This window comes from Neoarius graeffei, chromosome 11, assembly GCF_027579695.1.
Source record: "Neoarius graeffei isolate fNeoGra1 chromosome 11, fNeoGra1.pri, whole genome shotgun sequence".
In the NCBI taxonomy this organism is placed as follows: Eukaryota; Metazoa; Chordata; class Actinopteri; order Siluriformes; family Ariidae; genus Neoarius; species Neoarius graeffei.
The window spans coordinates 70288862-70313696 of NC_083579.1; the positions used below are offsets into that span (position 1 = coordinate 70288862).

Consider the following 24835-nt stretch of genomic DNA (forward strand, 5'->3'; position numbering starts at 1 on the left):
TACTTACTTCAGCACTGCCCCTTCCGGGAGTGACGAGTGACGAGACCACAAGCGGGAAACACAACAGCCTCGGTCGGCATGACAACAGTAGTAGAAACGTGCACTTCTGGAGCAATGAGGAGATAGAGTTCATGCTCATTCAGCTTAAGGAGTTGAATATATATAAAATATATCTCGATGTTGCTGTCCTTGTCGTCGTTCTTCTCGTGAACACGGAACTGATAACTTTGTTTATACTCTTGAATAGCTCTTCTTCATGACGACAACCGGAAGTGTACCAACACGATGGGGCGTGTAGCGCCACCTGTGGCTAGGGTGCACAATGTACCTCACACAATAGCTCGATTTCCTTGTGTGCATGTAGGATTGGATTTCTCTGGCACCCCTGCTGGGACCCTTAGCTCGATTACCGACAGTAGCTCGATTTGGATGTGCATGTAAACGCACTGACTGGGCAAATTCAAAGTGGACTTTTACCTTCCTAGTCTGTAATGGCCATAGAAAGAAAATAGGCAGATAGAACAGGCCAGGAACAAAAGTACATGCATCTTACATGGAATCAAGTAAAAAAAAAAAAAAAGTCAGAGTCCCTTCTACGCCAGGATCTGGTCTTCCCAGGCAGTCTCCTGCCCCAGTACTAACCAGCTTTTTGAAGCACATGGGTGCGGTGCCGATTTCCATTTCTATAGCCCTCAGCCTCTCGCTTATACAGCTAGGGTTACAGTGGGGGGCTGGTCCTCTGGTAACCGCGAGAGTTTGACTCCCCACTCACATCTGTACTGCAGCGTGCCTTGCCAGATGGTAGTAGGTACCATTTTTATGATGGTCTTTGGTATGACCTGACCACAAGTAGAACTCGCGATCTCCCGGTTGAGACATGGACACGCTAACCACTAGGCCAACTCGCAGTTACGTGGAATCGCCTCTCATTTTTTACAGTTAAACACCCCCCACCACCACCACCACCCCAACATATGATCACCCATAGCAATCTGAATCAAGAAGATGGAGCTGTGCCAACTCTGCTGAAGTCAACCACGAGTCCAAAAACTGTAAGTAAAACGTTCAAAATAAAAAAAAAATCAAATATTAATTTATACGTAGGCAAACAGTCTATCAGAACAATGATCCTCAACATATAATTACAAGAAATTTTAAGATTTTCATGCTCAAAACCACCTGTTTAGAACATTCTACAGGGAAATAGGTTAACTGGGAACTGGAAAGACTCAGTTGTTCACAAGCAAGGATGGTTCATCACTTTGTGAAAAACGGCGTGGGCAAATAGTCCAACAGATGAAGAACAATGGTTCTCAATGAACAGTTGCAAGGATTTCACCACTGACATATCATCAAAAGATTCAGAGAATCCAGAGAAATCTCTGCATGTAAGGGGCAAGTCTGCAAACTAACACTGAACTCTCATGACCTTTGATCCCTCAGGCGTCACTACATTAAAAACTGACATGACTGTACAAAGGATATTACTACACTGACTCGGGAACACTTCTTAAAACCGCTGTCAGTAAGCACAGTTTGTCGCTGCATCTACTATACAAAACAAAAGTCATACGCTCACCGAACACGTTATTAGGAACACCCGTACACCTGATGTTTTATACCAGGGGTTTTCAAAGTGTGGGAGAGTCAGCCCCCCCTCAGAGAGCAAATAAACAACAGCGCCCCCCTCACAATTTTTGTTGTTGCTATACTTAATGTTCCAGTCGTATTTTAAAAAAAAATGGTTGCTGTACACATTTTTATTTTTTTCTTTTACACATTTTAAACATCTGTGCTTTTTAAAACATCTTTTTTTACACATTTTAAACATCTGTGCTTTTCTTTTTAAAACATCTTGTTTTACACATTTTAAACATCTCATAGCATCATTAGCTAGCACCTCTTGGCAGACAACACACTGTGGCAGTGGCGCATCTTCAGATCCAGTCCATGGAAATCCAAACTTTAAATAATCGTGGTCATACTTCCTTCTTTTTTCAGTCCCCCCAGGATTCCGCGGGCCTTTTTTGTGATTGTTGCGGGCTAAAATGTCTGATGTTGCGGGGGGTTTTCCAAAAAATTCTGATGAAAGTTGCGGTGTTTTTTAGGTTTTTGTTACGATTACATTGCGGGAGGAAGTGAAAGTTGCGAGAAACTGTTGCGATTTTCTCTTTTTGTGATTAAAATTGAGTGATATGTTAAATATTAAGTTATTACTGAAAAACTATTGATTAAAAAAACAGACACTGAGAAATGGTCCTATAAACAACTTTACCAATATAAAAGATTACCAGGACTACAAAAATGCAGAAAAATAGGCTTTACTGATCCAAATGCTCCTGTTGGTTCAAAAGTTAAAGTGCAGAGAACCTCACAGCACAACATGAAGTTACCTTAAAATATAATATAAATGCCTCAGCTTTCATGTAAGAAAAAAACTATTAATACTAGTACTGTGTGCAGGCAGTCTCTCCTGAAGACTAAATTAAACAATAATTATAAACTAATAAAATAAATGGCTCAGGCTTCATAGAAGAAAAAAACAATTTGAACAGAATCTCACAGTATGATGCTGAAGCTGCCTAAACAATGGAAAATAAAATACCATTTTGGCAAAAATGTTGGCATCCATTAATTTCTTGTATTAAGTAAAAAAATAATGTAAAGTTCACACAGTCCTTCACTGTAAACATAACACACTTTCAGTAACAGAATTTAAGCCTACATAAACACTGACTCGCACATGCAGTGTTGCCAGATACTGCTGACGTTTTCCAGTCCAAAATATGTTCAAAATCCGCCAAAATGCACTTAAAACCGCCCAATCTGGCAACACTGCGCGCATGTTGCTTCTCTTGAACGTATACACGGAAGTAAGGCGGAAGGTAGTTTGTCGACGTCACCTCAAGACGACGCCAACGATTGGTCAAATTTGCGGGAAGGTTGCGGTGATTGGATATAATTGCAACACCGCCCTGAGTTCACGGGGATTGGTTGGATCGCAACATCACGAAATCCTGGAGGGTCTGGTTTTTTGCTTGGCCCAGACTCTGTCTCCTCACTCACTGTAGCTTTAGGTACTAAAAATCGATCCATTTTGTCTCTGGCAAAGGCTAGCTGAAGTTCGCTAAATGTCCGCAATAGTAACTTATTCTGGCTTATGTTTCCTCACGTTGCGCCCCCCTGAAGAACTCAGGCGCGCCCCAGGGGAGGCGCGCCCCACACTTTGAAAAGCCCTGTTTTATACGGTTCTCGAATCAGCCGATCCCTTGACAGCAACACGATGCATCAAATCATGCGGATACAAATCAAGAGCTTCAGTTAATTAATGTTCACAATCTTCAAACATCAGAATGGGAAAAATTGTGATCTCAAAGTGTGACTTTCTTTCACTGTGGCGTGGGGGTTTGTTTGAGCCAGATAGACTGCTCTGAGTATTTCAGAAACTGCTGATCTCCTGGGGTTTTCGCACACAAACAGTCTCTAGAGTTTACACAGAATGGTGCGAAAAACAAAAAAAAACATTAAGTGAGTGAGAGACAGTTCTGTGGGTAGAAATAAATGCCTTGTTGATAAGAGAGGTCAGAGGAAAATGGCCAGATTGTTTCGAGCTGCCAGGAAGGACATAATAATAATAATAATAATAATAATAATAATAATAATAATAATAATTTCAATTTATATAGCGCCTTTCTCAAAACCCAAGGTCGCTTTACAATTATAGAGAAAAAAAAAGTCCACCAAATAAAGGTCAGGATGTCATTCCAGTGCTGTAGCAGCCACAGTCCCACCAAAAGGGGGACGAAAAGTCCCACACCTCCAGCACAGCCGCTGCGACGGCACAAGGCAACATCACTTGGAACACCACGCCATGGATCCACAAAGCGAGCACAGACGCACCGCCACGCCAAGTGCTGATATGTCCCAAACAGCCTGCACAGCTGCCTGCACAGCCACCGCGACGCCACAGAGCAACATCGCTCGGAACATCACGCCAAGCACTAAAACACCGCTACACAGAGCGCTGGACAACCACGATGTTAAAATGAGCAACGAGCTCACAGCAGTCCATAGCGAGGAGCACAGGCATCACCCACGGCGAACCAAGGCCTGGAGGGAACTGACGCCCAAAACTAGGTCTGGAGCTACACCACAAACACTCAAACAAAAACAAACATCAAACTACACAAACACAAAAAAGAAAAACAAAAGAGAAAATAAAATAAAAATAAAAATACAAAGCCCTGGTGAGAAGCGGCAGCCAGAATGCGCACGGCATACTCTCAACTGGAAATGAAAAAAAAAAAATCAACTCATAGCAACTCTTTACAACCGTGGTGAGCAGAAAAGCATCTCAGCATGCAACAGCAGAACAGAAGACCACATTGGGTTCCACTCCTGCAGCCCAAAACAGGAATCTTAGAATCAAGAACAAGTTCCTATTAAAGTGGCCGGTGAGTGTACATTGAAAACATTCAGAAATACCGCCAAATTCTCTGGGCCTGAGCTCATCTGAGATGGATCGACGCAAAGTGGAAGTGTGTGCTACGGTCTGATGAGTCCACATTTCAAATTGTTTTTTTCTTTTTTTTTTGGACATTGTGTCCTCCGGGCTAAAGAGGAAAAGGACAATCCAGATTGTTACCAGCAGAAAGTTCAACAGCCAGCATCTGTGATGGTATGAGGGTGTGTTAGTGCCCATGGCATGGGTAACTTACACATCTGTGAAGGCACCATTAATGCTGAAAGGTACATACAAGTTTTGAAGTAACATATGCTACCATCCAGAGGAAGTCTTTTCAGGGACATTCCTGTTTGTTCCAGCAAGACAATACCAACCCACATTCTGCATGGCTTCATAGTAAAAGAGTGTGGGTGCAAAACTGGCCTGCCTGGCTCCCAATCAAAATTATCTGATTTGACCAGAGTATTGGAGTAATAAGCAACTCCCTGTTGTGTGAGTTTGATCAATCTGTTAGCCACCATGCACTTAGGTGAGCTCCCATAAGCACTAACATCACTGTGGGTTCTTTTTCATCACTTCAGGCAGTTAGCTGTTTCTAGTTTGAGTTAGCTTGGTAACGTAGCTCAACCCAATGCGAGAGATATGATAGGGCACACAAGCTATGTAAATATGATATGTATACAGTTTAGGGAATATTTGTTTCATATGTACACAAGCATCTGGATGACATCACAGAAACAGCAACGTGAAGACCACAGCAAAACAATTCCAAAGGTGTGGATAACATGAGTTCTCGTTAAAAGATGTTAGCCAATCAGAATGAAGCTATTTACATATTTGATATTTAAAAGCACAGCCACAAAAAAAGCATAGCCTGTCTCATCTTATAGGGTTTTCACACCATGCCAAACAAGAGTGCTCTGAGAGCACAATATCCCCCGCTGGCAACTATGCCATAACTCTGGTAAAATGCGACTGAATTGAACAAAATTGCAATATACGTATAACAAAGAATCCTGCCAAGTTTTATGAAATTCCTCCAAAAATTGTGAAAGGAGTTGATTTCAGAAGGTGAGCACCCTTCCCGGGACGGATAGATGGATGGAAATCGCCACGACATAATCCCCCTTCGGGCCTTTCGGCCAGCAGGGGATAAAAACGTTTTGCCAAATTACATGAAATTCCTCCAAAAATTGTGAAGGAAGTTGATTTCAGAAAGCAAGCACACCTTGATGAAATTGCCAAAGTACAACTTTGTTAATAATCAAGGGCATAACTCTGGTAAAATTTGCCCAAATTAAACAAAATTTCAATCTGCGTATAACTGTCATATAACAAAGCCTTTTGCCAAGTTTGGTGAAATTCCTCCACAAATTGTGAGCGGAGTTAATTTCAGAAGAACGTACACCCTCATGAAATTGTCAAAGTACAAGTTATTTAATCAAGGGTCAAAACTCTGGGAAAATTTTCGCAAATTAAATTAAATCACAATATGCATATTACCGTCATATAACAAGGCCTTTTGCTAAGCTTCGAGAAATTCGTCCAAAAATTGTGAGAGGAGTCGATGTCAGAAGCCGAGCACACCTTCATGAAATTGTGAAAGTACAAGGTTGTTAATCAAGGGCTGTAACTCTGGTAAAATGTGACCGAATTGAGCAAAATAAAACTATGCATACTACCGACATATAACAATGCCTTTTGCCAAGTTTCGTGAAATTCCTCCAAAAATTGTGAGGGAAGTTGATTTCAGAAAGCAAGCACACCTTGATGTAACTGCCAAAGTACAAGTATGTTAATAATCAAGGGCATAACTCTGGTAAAATTTGCCCAAATTAAACGAAATTTCAATCTGCGTATAACTGTCATATAACAAAGCCTTTTGCCAAGTTTGGTGAAATTCCTCCACAAATTGTGAGCGGACTTGATTTCAGAAGAACGTACACCCTCATGAAATTGTCAAAGTACAAGTTATTTAATCAAGGGTCAAAACTCTGGGAAAATTTTAACAAATGAAATTAAATCGTAATATGCGTATTAGCGTCATATAACAAGGCCTTTTGCCAAGCTTCGAGAAATTCGTCCAAAAATTGTGAGAGGAGTCGATGTCAGAAGCCGAGCACACCTTCATGAAATTGTGAAAGTACCAGGTTGTTAATCAAGGGCTGTAACTCTGGCAAAATGCGACCAAATTGAGCAAAATAACAATATGCGTATTACCGACATATAACAATGCCTTTTGCCAAGTTTCGTGAAATTCCTCCAAAAATTGTGAAAGGAGTTGATTTCAGAAGGAAAACTCATGAAATTGTCCAAGTATAATTTTGTTAATCAAGAGCTGTAACTCAGGTAAAATGTGACTGAATTTAACAAAATTACAATATGCGTATTACCGATATATAACAAAGAATCCTGCCAAGTTTCGTGAAATTCCTCCAAAAATGGTGAGAGGAGTTGATTTCAGAAGGTGAGTACCCTTCCCAGGACGGACAGACGGATGGAAATCGCCACGACATAATCCCGCTTGGTAATGGTATCAGAAAATATAGTTAAAACAGTCATGGTAAGGAAATCAGAAACAGTGAAACTGTGTATGATGTAAAGAACACAACATGACGGGAACAATGTAAAGGACAATAATCAGTGTTGCGGTGATGTGATGCAGCATGACGTAATAAATCCGGAGTTTTATTACTTGTGTGTTACTGATTATGGTCCAATAACAGCACATCCTGAAGTGTTTTAATCCTCTTATACCTCAGCAATGTGCCTCCAATTACAAAACACCACCACCTCATAATTACTGCTCTTAATGTTATGGAACATCTGCAAAACAAGCTCGGTCTCATTCTCACTTACGCAACAGCTATAAATAGTCGTTTCCTCACCAGCCTCACGTTTTCCTTTCTTTTGTGCAGTTAATAAGACAAAAGATTTCAGCTTGTTACCAAGAAACTGGTAAAAAAAAAAAAATTCTGTCCTGGAATATAACACTATACATTTTAAGGTAGTATAGAAGCTAAACATATTAATTATTTTCAACATCACATTTAAGTTATAAATGCGGTTATGAGCTCAGTAACTAAAACATGCAGTTTACCTGTCACCATCTCGGAGCCTTTTAAACTGTGTGGCCAGTAGGCACATGAGAGTTGGCCCCAGTCTGCTCCCAGGAACAAGTTCCTCAGCCATCAAAGCGGGGAACAGATCGATGTTCAGTGGAGTGCCATAGAGCCTGGAATCACATCCAACCCAACAAATCAGCCACAATACAAATTAATACTTAACAGGCTATATCACTAAATTGATCACGCCTTTACCTCTGAAGCTTCTCCCGAACGGTCGGGCTGCGAATTTCATTCCTCAGGTCATCGAAAGTCTGCGCTGAGGTGAGATTGCAGAACACCCTGTAGTCGTTATAGGGAGGGATGCCATGATCACGTCCCCTTTGGATGTTCATGGCAGCAAGATCCAAGGCCACGGCGTGGGCCATGGAGAAGAGGTGCTCTGTCAGCTCTGTGTTGAGCAGCTGGGTGGTCACTCGCATCTTTCCTGCCACGCCAAACAGTCCACGGAGCAGGGGGTCGATGCCGCCCTCGTTTACGATACGGAAGGGAGAGAAGAAAGCCTTGTGGAGTGATATATGGCCCTGTTGGATAGGCTGGAAGTTTTCATCTAACCGGTACAAAATGGGATTGATGAGAGTGTGGCCAAAACGGAACGCAGCCGTGGCAAAGGCGCTAAAAATTCCTGCGTTAACGTTGGGGTCGTAGCCGTGGTACCTGCCCATCCTCTTCATGCCTGCTTCACCGAGTATTTTGGGAAGCCAGTGACTGTAGGTGATGTGCTGTACCTGGGCGCCCACAATCTTACGCGCCTCATGGTAAATAGTGTCCCCGTCCCAGTGCGGGTTGAGGCGCAGCAGCTCTCTGGCGATGCGGTTATGCTCACGGAACCACACCGTGTGCATGGCTGTGAGACCCAATTGCTCATTGGCACGGTGATCCCCAGCCAGGAAGCAAGGAATGGGGCTCTCGTTTTCATCACGCATACACTCTGTGGGTGGCCCACTGGCGAAGGGCAGCAGTGGCTTTCCCGTGCGCTGTACAATGCCCTGCCGCAGCATGCCCCGATGCCCTGCCAGGTCTCGTATCTGCTCTGCTTCATGATCTGAGCTGCCGTACACATTGGAAGCATCAATGTAGGACGTCAGTTGGTTGATTTGCTCGCGAGGATACACCGAGTTCATGAGCAGTGAAGTCATGCCACTGCCACACACTGGGCTTGAGCGCACAAAGAACATGCAACGAGCACCGTCCCGTCGTTGCCGTGGATCACTGGGCGGGAACATGACAGGGAAGCAGGGTGGGTCATTGGTGCAGACCGATGTACACAGCTGGCCATCAGAGAAACGTGACTGACTGAGGGCTGCTACAGTGGAGTCCAGGTCATGATCCAGGAACTGGCCCCACTGCATGAGCATGTGTGTGTAACGGTCGTCAGGAGTAACCGTCTCTGTGCCTATCATGGTGGTGGAGACGAGGCGAGGCAAAGGCAGAGCAAAGCCATTGTGGCGTCTTTCTGTGGCACCACGTGGCAAGTTGAAGCCGTTGTCATACACGGACTTTAACAAGCGTTCAAAGGCGGTGAGCGAGGCGCCCCACATGGGGTGCTGCAGGTTGTTGCATGTGCCATCGTGGCTGCGGTACTTCTGATGGAAGCAGATGTCAGAGCAGTTGTTGAAGCGGCGGTGAGCCGTACAGCCAGACAGATTCGCGATCATGTCCAAGAAGTGTGGTGACACCAGGTCATTGTAACGGAAAGCTAAGAGAGGGTTTGAGGGAACATTTAGAAAGAGCAAAGTTCTTTGAAGGTGTGAAGAGTGCAAAAAAAATAAAAATAAAAATCAGGTTTCATATTGGTGGTACCGTATATGTACACATGAACATGGCTCACATATCTCAGTGTATTTAACCTCTCCTCATTATCCTCAAAATATTCTCAGAATATTCATTATTCATTATCCTTGACTTGCAAGTGACGTCAAAGCAAAATAGAAACCCGGATGTCGGCCATGTTGGTGGAGATACAAATGCGGGGTCAAGCGACATTCCATACAAAACAGTCATGCGTGCGCAACTCTCTTTGTTTTTCCACTGCTTTAAGCGTCCTTTTAGCGATGCCATATCTTTGTGCTGTATATGGTTGTGGTCACAGCGGTACTCGTGACCGTGGCATGCTCGGATTTTTTAGAATTCCGTCCATGATTCGGAAAGATGCCGAGGAATCTCTGAGGCTTAGTACGGAGAGGAGACGAGCACGGCTGAACAACATCGGCAGGGCTGATCTAACAGAGGCTCAAACCAAAACAGCTCGTGTTTGCAGTAATCATTTTATCTCAGGTGAGATTCAAAAGCTTTCTCGATAATATCACGGAAGAATTTTATTTCGTGTTGCTAGAATTCTGCTATAAAATGAGCGTTCTCTTGTCGTGGTTCACTCGGTCGTTGTTATAATTTTAACACGTGTATTACCATTTCGCTTCTAGGAGCGCCAGTGAAATTATACGATAGAAACAATCCAGACTGGGCACCCACTCAGAAAATGGGAAAGCCCAAGGTCGGACTTGATTCTTCAGCAGCCAAACCAGATAGAACGCGATATCTGGGTACTCGATGGTCGGTAGAAGCGTCTTATCTTCAGAAAAGTCTGACTTTTTAAAATAATATGGGTCAAAAACCACACACTTCTATCTTCTTTTTGTATCGAATTTTTGCTCGAGCGCTCAAATCATAGTAATACTGAGAAAATCCAGCATTGTTTACAGACACGCTTTCAGCGGCTGCCGTCTTAGGGCCTCTGCGTGCTCTTGCGACAAGGCTTTCGCAGATAGCTTTTCGCAGACAATTGTAATTTATCGTTGAGCGGGGAGTAATAGGCGTGCGCAATGTTATTCACCGCCACAACACAAGGGGGCGCGAAGTCGCTAGGAGTAGTTGGTGGGTGTGGTTAGTGGAGTGTTTATCCTCCGGTTACTTATAATGACTAGAACTGGAGTCGTATAGATGTACGTACTTCCTCACTTCCTCGATCAACCGCTCTTCGTGCTGCTCCATCTTCGCTCGTGTTTTTAAAAATGGCAGTCGTGAAAACAAACCAAACCGGGAAAGTAGGGAAGCGGAAGTGCATGTACAGCAGATGTAGAGTGGACCAATCAGAGCCCTCTTGTCTGCGATGCTGTCTGCGAGGCTTCTGCGGTGGTCACAATTTTTGGGAGGTGCGCGCAGAGCGTCTGCGAAGGTGGGGGGGCTACGCAGACGCTATCTGCGACGCCGTCTGCAAAGACTGGGTTGTCAGCATAAATTGGCCTTTAGTTGCTTTGTAGGTCCACCATCATGGCGGACGCTCATGACGTAGCACATTTTGATCACGTGGTTACAAGTCATCTAGTCTCATAATATTATCTACCTCACCACAATGCTGCAAAAAAAATCAGTCAGTCAATCAAGTCTGTAAATCTTTTCTTCAGCCGAATAATCAATATGTTGACTTTACTTTTCCCTTTTGTTTGTTGTTTTGTTCTGCTTGCCCAGTATATAGCAGTGCATTTAATATATAGAGGAAAAAAAGATCCAAATGGCTTCAGCTACTTAGTGCTAATCAGCAAAATATGTCTAATCTCAGTCAGAGCACAGTGTGACCATGAGAGCTTGGTTGTTGTTACAGTATAAGCTATAAAAACAGCATGGTCTATTCTTGGCAATTCAAAGAAACCCAGTGCCCAGTGAGCCTCATACTGGAAAGGCTTCCTGAGCTGCCTTTCCTTTAAACACAACGAGGTATTTGATCTGCCAGATAGTCATGAAAAAAAAAACACTGGAAGATTAGACCTTGGAAATATAAAGTTCTATCTGAGTTTTTATGGAGAAAGTAAGTTTGAATTAGAAACTGGTTATTCACACACCACTGGAAAAAAAAAAAAATTATATATATATATATATATATATATATATATATATATATATATATATATATATATATATATATATACACACACATATATATATACACACACACACAGTTAGGTCCATATTATATATTTGGACACTGACACAAATTTTGTTTTTTTTTTACCTGTTTACTGAAACATATTCAAGTTATAGTTATATAATGGACATGGACATAAAGTCCAGACTTTCAGCTTTCATTTGAGGGTATCCGCATTAAAACTGGATGAAGGGTTTAGGAGTTTCAGCTCCTCAACATGTGCCACCCTGTTTTTAAAGGGACCAAAAGTAATTGGACAATTGACTCAAAGGCTATTTCATGGGCAGGTGTGGGCAATTCCTTCGTTATGTCATTCTCAATTAAGCAGATAAAAGGCCTGGAGTTGATTTGAGGTGTGGTGCTTGCATTTGGAAGATTTTGCTGTGAATAAAACATGCGGTCAAATGAGCTCTCAGTGTTTCCGCTATGTACAATTGGCTGCGGCGGGCCGCCGCACCTTCAGGAATTCCTGAAGGGAGGCTGTGGCCCGGGTAACTTTTTGAAAATTATTAAAAAAATAGGCTAAACCAATATTTTTTGATGTTGAGCGGACTCGAGCCTGGCATGAACCGCTCCGACGCGCTATAATGACACCAATCTATCACCAGCCAATCAGGAGACTTAATCAAACGCATCCCCCGCCCACCAATCTATCACCAGCCAATCAGAAGACTTAATCAAACGCATCTCCCGCCCACTTGTGTCCGCGTCTGAGACGTTGAATTTTCACAGAAGGAGGGAAGAAGTTGACTGAGGTAAGACTGTGTGATAAATTAACGAACGAATAAGAGAGGAATTTCAACATATAGAGCTTAAGTTTGTTACCGTTAAATAAGCATTGCTTGTACAGTAGCGTTATGTTGTTACAACGTTGACCCACTTTTAACGTGCCGAGTACCGACTGTAGCCGCTAACATGCTAATTAGCTTGCTGTCAAAAGTGCAAAGACCTTAAATTGCTCTGTGTAAATTAGAAAATGGCGCAACTTCCTCTGTAGCCGTCAACTCAACTTGTCTTGAGTTTTGAGCCAATCACAACAGGGCAGCACTGTGGCCTGAGGTAAAACATGATAGTTTTAGTTTGTTTAAATTACAAAAATGAGTACACCCAATGACTGTCTCATATACTCTTCATATACTCATACTGTTTAAGTAATGCAATAAAACTAATCTTTAAAAGTGGAATTTACTCAAACTGTTTGTATAGAATGAACTTTGGGGTTAACAGTATAATAGTGTTGCAGTGTTCTGCAAATTTGCAATTTAATATTTCAGATCTTGAGACATGAAAGTGCTGTTTTAAAAAATAAAAGGTCAGAAATGTTTTCTTTGTCGTCTATTTAGTTCGTTTTATTTCCTCAATAATTTTCCTTGATTGAGAAATTGGTCTGGGCTCTTATGGGTTAATCAGTAGCCTGCATGCTAGTATATGTTCCATTTACAGTCAAACATTTTGATGAGCTCCAGGCTCAATTTTGATTAATCAAAAATCTGCATAGTAGTACAGTCTGAAGATGCTCTTGCACATTCGGTGTCAATTGAACAAAAATTATGGGAGGATATAGGTTTAAGTTTTACAATTTTTGAAGTGAGTGATGGCTTGATAAGTTTAGATGTGTTCAATATTTTCTTATCTTCAGACATAATATTGTAGATGTTTCTTTACCTGCTTGATAGTTTTGACCGGGACTCCAATCTTCCTCAGAAGAGTCATTAGTCCTTAAATTAAATTCATTATAGACATGAACTTAAAATCATTGTTTTATTTTATGGCCTCGGTGCCCTGGCTTTTGGCCTTCGTGCCCTCGGCATCAGCAGAGTGTTTGTTTTCCACACTTCGTCGACTGAAATCACACCTCCGATCCACAATGACACAAGAGACTGAATGATTTGATGAACTGCCATATTCACCGTGACATTCTGGAACAAACTGACATGACAGTCATCACAAAGGAGTTCGTGCAGGCCAATGACAGACGCAGGCAGGCCTTTGGGAAGTTTTAAGCGTAAGTCATTGGTTACTTCTATTAGCACCGCCGAGTGCACTGCTTCCTCTGTTTTCAATGTTTCTATACTGCATTGGTACTGATACAAGCAAGTTGTTTAAGTTGAGTTAGCCTACTACCGAGGTGCTTTTGTTGTGTACTGTTGGCTGTTTTAGCATTTTATTCTGCGCAGTTATGTGCTGGCATGTTGTGGGCTAAAGTCATGACCGATGGATTAATCTATGTATAGCCTTCTGTGCTGTTGGCTGTTTTTATCCTCATACTGGGGTGGGACGTCTAAGCGCAGGTCTTGCCACCGCACCTTCAAACATTTTCTAGGGGAAACACTGGCTCTCCACACTGTAAAAAATGATTTGTTGTTTTAACTTAAAAAAAAGTTAGTGCAAGGGTTGCCTTAAGGGCTGCCTTAAAATTTTGAGTTCACTGAAATTAATATAGTAAGTTCACAACAATTTAACTTACTATGTGAATTCCAGTGAACTCAAAATTTTAAGGCAGCCCTTGCACTAACTTTAAGTTAAAACAACAAATATTTTTTTTACAGTGCATGCAGGTGAAACAAGCCATCCTTAAGCTGCGAAAACAGAAAAAACCCATCCGAGAAATTGCTACAATATTAGGAGTGGCAAAATCTACAGTTTGGTACATCCTGAGAAAGAAAGAAAGAAAGCACTGGTAAACTCATCAATGCAAAAAGACCTGGACACCCACAGAAGACAACAGTGGTGGATGATCGCAGAATAATTTCCATGGTGAAGAGAAACCCCTTCACAACTGCCAACCAAGTGAACAACACTCTCCAGGAGGTAGGCGTATCAATATCCAAATCTACCATAAAGAGAAGACTGCATGAAAGTAAATACAGAGGGTTCACTGCACGGTGCAAGACACTCAAACCTCAAGAATAAAAAGGCTAGATTGGACTTTGCTAAAAAACATCTAAAAAAGCCAGCACAGTTCTGGAAGAACATTCTTTGGACAGATGAAACCAAGATCAACCTCTACCAGAATGATGGAAAGAAAAAAGTATGGCGAAGGCGTGGTACACCTCATGATCCAAAGCATACCACATCATCTGTAAAACACGGCGGAGGCAGTGTGATGGCTTGGGCATGCATGGCTGCCAGTGGCACTGGGTCACTAGTGTTTATTAATGATGTGACACAGGACAGAAGCAGCCGGATGAATTCTGAGGTATTCAGAGACATACTGTGTGCTCAAATCCAGCCAAACTGATTGGTCGGCGTTTCATAATACAGATGGACAATGACCCAAAACATAAAGCCAAAGCAACCCAGGAGTTTATTAAAGCAAAGAAGTGGAATATTCTTGAATGGCCAAGTCAGTCACCTGATCTCAACCCAATTGAGCATGCATTTCACTTGTTAAAGACTAAACTTCAGACAGAAAGGCCCACAAACAAACAGCAACTGAAAACCGCTGCAGTAAAGGCCTGGCAGAGCATTAAAAAGGAGGAAACACAGCGTCTGGTGATGTCCATGAGTTCAAGACTTCAGGCAGTCATTGCCAACAAAGGGTTTTCAACCAAGTATTAGAAATGAACATTTTATTTACAATTATTTAATTTGTCCAATTACTTTTGAGCCCCTGAAATGAAGGGATTGTGTTTAAAAATGCTTTTAGTTCCTCACATTTTTATGCAATCATTTTGTTCAACCCACTGAATTAAAGCTGAAAGTCTGAACTTCAACTGCATCTGAATTGTTTTGTTCACAATTCATTGTGGTAATGTACAGAACCAAAACTAGAAAAATGTTGCCTCTGTCCAAATATTTATGGACATAACTGTATAAGGATACAACCCTTATGGTTTGAAAATGATAAAATCGCATAACCACCAGAAACTCAATCCTTATAATTCCAAGGACTTGAAGTATTGATATCTGAACATTCTTTTTAACATGACCACAAAAGTTTTGAAATTTTTTTTTGCATGATGAGATACCTGTCCCATTGGTGTCCACCATCAGGCCCTGGTTGACATGCCGTTGAATGAGGAAAAGAGTTTGCTCAAAGATCTCTCCGGCTCTGGCCTGTTCCACTGTGTAAGGGTCGCGTGGATAGCGGAACAACGCCAGCAGCTCACCGGGAGTGCGGGGCGAGCTGGATGAAATAAAAATCCAGACATGAATATGTTAAACATGAACGTAACATCTTTATTCATGGGAGCAGTATGATGGACATGGACAGTGATGGATCACTGCCTAAGATTCTGAGCTAATAACTGGAAGATTATTAGTTCAAATATCAGGACTGCCAGTCAGTCACTGTTAGGCACTTTAGCAAAACCCTTACTTGCCTGGCTATTTGTTTGAACTGTATTTCACCTCAATTGTAGGTCGGGTTGGATTAAAAAAAAGTGTGCCAAATAACTACATACAAAAGTCATCCAGATTTTGGAGAACCATACAATTTAAGTATCAATTTATGGATCTGAAGGCACCCTGGCAATCACTCCGGTTTTCCAAAAAAAGGAAGAAAAAAAAAGAAAAGAAAAAAGGCAATTTCTCTGGTTGGAAAACTGGCTCTGTGTAGAAGATGGAGGAGAATTCATTCATATTTAGCACAATGGTTAAAACGTCTGCATGTGTAAATATTTTTTGTACAATAATTTCATATTAACACACACACACACACACAAGTGGAGCATTATTACTACACTAAGCTTTGCTTTGCACTTATTAGCCTAATTGTTAAAAATGAGTAGAGACACTGTCTGAGCAGATAAAACTGCGTACAAGTCAAGATTTAACAAGAGTGCTCTGAGAGCACAATATCCCCTGCTGGCAACTATGCTATACACTACCGTTCAAAAGTTTGGGGTCACCCAGACAATTTTGTGTTTTCCATGAAAAGTCACACTTTTATTTACCACCATAAGTTGTAAAATGAATAGAAAATATAGTCGAGACATTTTTTCTGGCCATTTTGAGCATTTAATCGACCCCACAAATGTGATGCTCCAGAAACTCAATCTGCTCAAAGGAAGGTCAGTTTTATAGCTTCTCTAAAGAGCTCAACTGTTTTCAGCTGTGCTAACATGATTGTACAAGGGTTTTCTAATCATCCATTAGCCTTCTGAGGCAATGAGCAAACACATTGTACCATTAGAACACTGGAGTGAGAGTTGCTGGAAATGGGCCTCTATACACCTATGGAGATATTGCACCAAAAACCAGACATTTGCAGCTAGAATAGTCATTTACCACATTAGCAATGTATAGAGTGGATTTCTGATTAGTTTAAAGTGATCTTCATTGAAAAGAACAGTGCTTTTCTTTCAAAAATAAGGACATTTCAAAGTGACCCCAAACTTTTGAACGGTAGTGTAACTCTGGTAAAATGCGAATGAATTGAACGAAACTGCAATATGCTTATTACCATCATATAACAAAGAATCCTGCCAAGTTTCATCAAATTCCTCCAAAAATTGTGACAGGAGTTGATTTCAGAAGGTCAGCACCCTTCCCAGGATTGACGGACATAATCGGCATGACATAATCCCCTTTCAGAAATCCCTCCACAAATTGTGAGAGGAGTTGATGTCAGAAGGAAAACACACTCTCTCATGAAATTGTGAGTACAAGGTTGTTAATAAAGGACCACAACTCTGGTAAAATGCGACCAAATTGAACAAAATAACACTATGCGTACTACCGTCATATAACAATGCCTTTTGCCAAGTTTGGTGAAATTCCTCCAAAAATTGTGAGAGGAGTTGATTTCAGAAGGAAAACACACTCTCATGAAATTGTCAAATTAAAATTTTCTTAATCAAGGGCTGTAACTCTGGTAAAATGTGACCGAATTTAACGAAATTACAATATGCGTATTACCGACATATAACAAAGAATCCTGTCAAGTTTCGTGAAATTCCTCCAAAAATTGTGACGGAAATTGATTTCAGAAAGTAAGCACACCTTGATGAAATTGCCAAAGTACAACTTTGTTAATAATCAAGGGCATAACTCTGGTAAAATTTGCCCAAATTAAACGAAATTTCAATGTGCGTATAACTGTCATATAACAAAGCCTTTTGCCAAGTTTAGTGAAATTCCTCCACAAATTGTGAGCGGAGTTGATTTCAGAAGAACGTACACCCTCATGAAATCGTCAAAGTACAAGTTATTTAATCAAGGGTCAAAACTCTGGGAAAATTTTCACAAACGAAATTAAATTGCAATCTGCGTATTACCGTCATATAACAAGGCCTTTTACCAAGCTTCGAGAAATTCGTCCAAAATTATGAGAGGAGTCGATGTCAGAAGGAAAACACACTCTCATGAAATTGTCAAATTATAATTTTGTTAATCAAGGGCTGTAACTCAGGTAAAATGTGACTGAATTGAACGAAACTACAATATGCGTATTACCGACATATAACAAAGAATCCTGCCAAGTTTCATGAAATTCCTCCAAAATGGTGAGAGGAGTTGATTTCAGAAGGTGAGTACCCTTCTCAGGATTGATGGACGGACGGATACCGCTACGACATAATCCCCCTTTGGGCCTTTTGACCAGCGGGGGATTAAAAAAATAATAAAATAAAATAAAAATATCACTGATCTTTCGAGTCCACAGTGGATGCACCAAGCAGGCCTGAGTGTCCCAAAAGTGTCACAGCACAAAGATCATCGTTAAATGGCAGAGCGAGCAGCACAATGAACACTCTCGCACTCCTAGTTAAGATGCTCTTAGCGTTAAGAGACTTTTGGGAAACCCACCCCAGTTAATTTGTCTGTTTGACTGTACGAGTCAAGTCCCTTGAGCTAGAAAACTAACAGAGACCCCAGCCAGGAAAGCAGAGAACACCAAACCTCTGAACAATTATCACTAGTCCTGTGCATTATTAGATTAGAGCTGAAGGGACGGAGTGAGTGTGCAGCTGCTATTCAGCGCACAGAACACACATACAGTACGGCTGACAGATTCTTACCAAGCATAACCACTATACACTACCGTTCAAAAGTTTGGGGTCACTTTGAAATGTCCTTATTTTTGAAAGAAAAGCACTGTTCTTTTCAACGAAGATCACTTTAAACTAATCAGAAATCCACTCTATACATTGCTAATGTGGTAAATGACTATTCTAGCTGCAAATGTCTGGTTTTTGGTGCAATATCTCCATAGGTGTATAGAGGCCCATTTCCAGCAACTCTCACTCCAGTGTTCTAATGGTACAATGTGTTTGCTCATTGCCTCAGAAGGCTAATGGATGATTATGGCCCTTTTCCACTACCCTTTTTCAGCTCGCTTCAGCTCACTTCAGCCCGACACGGCTCGCGTTTCGACTACCTAAGAACAGCACGACTCAGCTCGCTTCAGCCCTGCTCAGCCCCCAAAACTCGCACGGTTTTGGAGTGGGGCTGAAGCGAGCCAAACCGAGCTGAGTGAGGCTACGGGCGTGAGCAGACACTCCCCTGTGCACTGATTGGTGAGGAGGAGTGTCCTCACACGCCCCGCGAGCGCGCTGGGATCTGTAAACACCGTAAACCCGGAAGAAGGAGAATTATGAGAATTATGAAGCCTTATGCGCCTCGCCTCATCTATACGCTCTTGCCAGTATCTGTTGGCGTTGTCGGCGACAACAAGCCACAGCACCAAGACCAGCAACACTAACGACTCCATGTCCTCCATGTTTATTGTTTACTCTCCGGGTCGTGAGACTACCGCTTAAAAGCTCACTGATGTCACTGTTTGCGCCGCCTAACGACATCACATGACGTCCACCCACTTTCGCTAACTCCACCCAATGTGTCCACCCACTTCCAGCCAGCACGGTTCAGCGCGGTTGTAGTCGAAATGCAACTCCAACAGCCCCGCTCAGCTCGACTCAGCCCAACTCAGCATGGCACGGCTCAGCCCGACTCAGCCGCGTTGGTAGTGGAAAAGCGGCATTAGAAAACCCTTGTACAATCATGTTAGCACAGCTGAAAACAGTTGAGCTCTTTAGAGAAGCTATAAAACTGACCTTCCTTTGAGCAGATTGAGTTTCTGGAGCATCACATTTGTGGGGTCGATTAAATGCTCAAAATGGCCAGAAAAATGTCTTGACTATATTTTCTATTCATTTTACAACTTATGGTGGTAAATAAAAGTGTGACTTTTCATGGAAAACACAAAATTGTCTGGGTGACCCCAAACTTTTGAACGGTAGTGTACACTGTACTGAGTGTAAGGTATAACACGACACACTTTGCTAAGATACAAAAATAATCCGCACTGAAGTAGTGTGATCCTGGATACAAGTGGAATATTTTTATACAACAGCCAATTACAATTTTTTTTTAAATGTATTAATGAATGACATGACACGCTTTTTAACTCTTTATAGTTACATTCAATGTAATGGAACATCTGTGAGAGGAGGTATTTCCTGTTATTGCTTACATTACAGCAGCTATAAACAGCTGATCCCTCAGCAGAGCCTCCTGTATTCTCTGTCCTGAAGTTAACGGGAAAACGGACCCCTCAGAAATCACAACAAACTCTCTCATGTCTGGAAACGTACTGAATGTTTCAGAGCGCTGACACCCAAAAGAGGTTCCATAAATTTTAATCAAATATCTAACAGTAAGATTGACCACAGAGACAATTATACATTTTTCTTTGTTAGACAACACGTATATTTTTAAAAACTTTATCATCAGCTGTCACTATAGGCATGATAATGTTAGAACTAGAGCATTAATATAAACATATCATTTACGTTTCAGCTGGAACTACTGTCAGAGCTGCTGTTAAAGCTAGACTGCCTTTCAGATTTTTCAAGTTTAGGTCATAAAAAGAATTATTTTTGTTTAGTGGACCAAAAGCGACTAAATTCGAATCACAGACTTCCAATTTTATTTATTTTTTTAAAAGAACAATTAATGAATTTAGAGTCATGTGGCCCTAAATTCTCCGCTATTTTTTCCTGCTTCACCATGACCCAATACAAGATACTATATCATGCATGACGTGGTGGGCTTTCCCCGTTCGTGCAAGGCATTGTGGGATACAAATTTGAAACAGGAGAGAAAAATGGAGGACGTGAGTGTGCGAATGAAATGTGAAAGACCGACTACAGTAACGGAAAGCGAGAAGAAAAGACGTGATGTTATATGCGAAGGAAAGGAAACGCAGGACCAAAACTAATAAATATCGGCGCTCAGCGAGCACCTCGGTGTGATCAGCTGTTTGTTTAGCGACAGAATGATGGAACTGTCAGTGCACGCTCAAAGGTAAACCTGTAGATGGCAGTAATGCAACACTGAATGCCAGCTGCCGTAAAACCCAAAAGAAGAAGAAAAAGAAGGTAAACCTGCGCATGCGCACACACACGGACTTCCTCTGACTGCTTGACTGCGCAAAGCGAGCAATTTCATGCACATTATTTGCTTTAATCCCCTCAAATTAAATAACTTCCCAGCCACAGAATAGCCCGATATATTTTTTTTTAGATATTACAGAACGGCTAAAATTTGCTTTGGGTACCAATTTGATGGCCAGTTTTACAAGAAAATGAAAGTCAACTTAGATGCATCAAACTATGTTTAAAATATTGTTTAATGTTCTCCAAAACAGACACAGTAGATTTCAAGACAGCATGAGCTCAACATTTCAGAAAATATGTCAATGATTTTAGCACGTACGATCTGTATTTTGTTGGTGGACGGATGTGACAAAATAGAGATATACTAAAATGGAATTAGTATAAATTGCCATATGCATGTGAAAGATGTATAGCAGGCGGCACGGTGGTGTAGTGGTTAGCGCTGTCGCCTCACAACAAGAAGGTCCGGGTTCGAGCCCCGTGGCCGGCGAGGGCCTTTCTGTGTGGAGTTTGCATGTTCTCCCCGTGTCCGCGTGGGTTTCCTCCGGGTGCTCCGGTTTCCCCCACAGTCCAAAGACATGCAGGTTAGGTTAACTGGTGACTCTAAATTGAGCGTAGGTGTGAATGTGAGTGTGAATGGTTGTCTGTGTCTATGTGTCAGCCCTGTGATGACCTGGCGACTTGTCCAGGGTGTACCCCGCCTTTCGCCCGTAGTCAGCTGGGATAGGCTCCAGCTTGCCTGCGACCCTGTAGAACAGGATAAAGTGGCTACAGATAATGAGATGAGATGAGAAGATGTATAGCAATGTGAGAAATAGCTAGAACATTTACACTGGAATACAATCCTATCTGTAGAAAGACTTTATTCAATAAATTCATACAAACATACAGTTAAAAAAGACTGCAACGAAAAACTTTGTACATATTACAGTGCCCTCCACAATTATTGGCACCCCTGGTTAAGATGTGTTAAATGCCTTAAAATAAATTCAATTTTTATTGCAGAAGCATAATCTCACACTGAAAATTGTAGAAAAATTTAACCCTTAACTCAAGTGAATTAAAAAACATAATAATAAAAAAATCCCTAAGACATAATTATTTTTCATAAAATCACCTGTTCCACAATTATTGGCACCCATAACAATTCCTCCAAAATAAATGTAATTGAAACATTTCTGTCATTTCTACTGTAGTTTATAAAGTTGATCAGAGTATCTAGGAGCCTTTAATTAGTAATTCATCACATCCTGTTTCCCTGGGGTATAAATATGATGTGACACAGAGGCCTGTTTCTCTTATCAACTCTTCAACATGGGAAAGACAAGAGAACACACCATTCAAGTAAGGCAGATGTGTGTCGACCTTCATAAGTCAAGCAACGGTTACAAGAAAACAGCCGCTTGCCTACACCGGCCCATATCTACAGTCAGAGGAATCATCAAGAAGTTTAAAACAACTGGAACAGTGGCAAACAAGCCTGGACGAGGATGCGAGTTTATCTTGCCACCACACACAGTGAGGAGGATGGTAAGAGAAGTAAAAAGTTCTCCAAAGCTCACTGTTACAGAATTGCATCAAAGAGTAGCATCTTGGGGTCACAAAGTCTCCATAACAACCATCAGGCGCTATCTACACGCCAACAAGCTGTTTGGGAGGCATGCATGGAAAAAGCCTTTTCTCACTTACAAGCATAAACGTAAACGTCTGGAGTTCGCTAAGCGGTACTGGGACATCAACTGGGACCATGTGCTTTGGTCAGATGAGACCAAGATAGAGCTTTTTGGCAACAAACACTCTAATACATCACGAAAGATGAGTATGCGGAAAAGCACCTCATGCCCACTGTGAAGTATGGGGGAGGATCGGTGATGCTGCGGGCCTGTTTCTCTTCCAAAGGCCCCGGGAACCTTGTTAGGGTGCATGGCATCATGAACTCTTTGAAATACCAGGACATTTTAACTCAAAATCTGGTGGCCTCTGCCCGAAAGCTGAAGATGGGTCGTCACTGGGTCTTTCAGCAAGATAATGAGCCTAAACATGTGGCCAAATCTACACAAAAATGGTTCACCAGACACAAAATCACACTCCTCCCATGGCCATCTCAGTCCCCAGACCTCAACCCAGTTGAAAACCTGTGGGGTGAGCTGAAGAGGAGAGTGCATAGGAGAGGACCCAGGACTCTGGATGATTTAGAGAGATTGTGCAAAGAGGAATGATCGAAGATCCCTCTCTCTGTATTCTCCCATCTTGTGAAATGTTATAGGAGAATATTAAGCGCTGTCTTGTTGGCAAAAGGGAGTTGTACATAGTATTAACATCAGGGGTGCCAATAATTGTGGCACACATGATTTCACGTAAAATAATTTCTTAATGTGGGATTTTTTCACACTGAATAAATGCACTTGAATTAAAGGTTGGATTTTTCTCTTTTTTTGCATTGTTGTCCTATTTTATTTAAAAAAAAAATGAATTTATTAGAAGCCTAAGAACATATCTTAACGAGGGGTGCCAATAATTGTGGAGGGCGCTGTATATTAAGGTGCTTACAGTATATTTAGAATGAAATTGAGCTCTGTGCTATATGATATCATTGGATAAGAACAAGAAACTATATTAGGGGAGCCAGCTACATTGGTTTGAAGACTTGTTTTTAATATTATTTGAAAGATTTTTTCACATTCATTAAGTTAGTTGTTTCTATGCTTTTGTTGCCGCATTCTGTCTTTTTCTCTCCGTTGCTCCAACTGTGATTTCGTAAGTTGCTTTTGACGTTCTTTTTGCTTCCTTGCTCTGTCTTTTCTTTTAATACTTTGATATTGTTGGCAGTTTTTAATTTTCATTCTCCACCTTGCTTTCTTTTCAGCCGCTTTACGTCTTTTCTCCTCTGTTTTTCCCATAATTTAGACTTTAGTCACATTCTGTAACAAAAATATCTATTAGAGATAATAAGAAATAGTATACCACTGTTCTACTAATGATCAATGACTGACATTTTTCCTTACACAGATATTTTAACTGGCCTAAAATTGGTGGACGGACGTGACAGATTAATTGACTAAACCATCAGATAGTAAAAGTACCACATATTCTCTCTTTCATGCATGGAAATGATAAAAGATACTAGATATATCATTTATAATTTACCATTAACACAAAATTCCTTTAGGTATTAAGTTCTATTGAATTTTCCCTACAATAACACCATCACTATCAACTGGCAGACAGCAAATTCAATATTCTATTTGCATAATACGTGTCATCCATAGTTTGAGAATATTGTAGACATTTTTTATGAACAGGCACTGTCTTTGACTAATATTACTTATTTGGATATCTTCAACTGAACTATAAAGGACATTGAAAGAAATTATAAAAATTGGTGGACGGACATGACAATGGATGATTATTCCATTACACATGTCAAATACGTCACCACCATTACAATATTAGTAATAAACTTATACCTACTGTATTTAGTTGTGTTCCTAAGTTCAAATATTAATGCAGTAAATCCAAAATTAAAAAAGAAAAATCAGGAACAAAACAAAGGAAAACAAAGTGGACGGACGTGACATAAATGTTACGGAAATATCCTTTTGCTGCATTTATGTACTTTTTGTACATTTTTGAACGCTGTCCAGAGAACTTGCATTCCATCGTTTTTAATGCACTTCCTCATATAAATGAAACCTACATTTTACTGAAATGCTGCTAAATTTTAGTTTACCGCTTTATTTTGAAAAGCTACAATTAAAAAAAAAAAGAAATGTGACATTTGGGTTATAAATATACAGATGAGGTTTTCATGATCGATGGTTCAACTACCAACTAGCAACACCTGTGAAAATAATAATAATAATTAATAATACATATATGTTATTTACCAGCTGGGAGGTCCGTATGGTGAAATACCGTGACCGAGGTCTTGAAAGTACTGAGCGAGGCCCTCTGGGCCGAGGTCAGGGTATTTCACCATACG

The 24835-nt window shown here is 41.1% G+C and overlaps 1 protein-coding gene across 5 annotated transcripts in view; it reads right to left on the minus strand.

Annotated features, from left to right (window-relative positions):
- Positions 1-24835, minus strand: part of LOC132894609 (peroxidasin) — a 300221-nt gene that overhangs the window by 30761 nt on the left and 244625 nt on the right. For all 5 annotated transcript variants that reach the window (XR_009655662.1, XM_060934684.1, XM_060934683.1 and 2 more), the window contains exons 16-18: positions 15484-15641; positions 7786-9289; positions 7566-7700 (exon numbers count right to left, since the gene is read on the minus strand). Coding sequence is in view for 4 of the 5 variants with exons in the window: in XM_060934684.1 (XP_060790667.1) it covers positions 7566-7700; positions 7786-9289; positions 15484-15641 (1797 nt within the window). In the remaining variant the exon portion in view is untranslated. The remainder of the gene's footprint in view (positions 1-7565; positions 7701-7785; positions 9290-15483; positions 15642-24835) is intronic.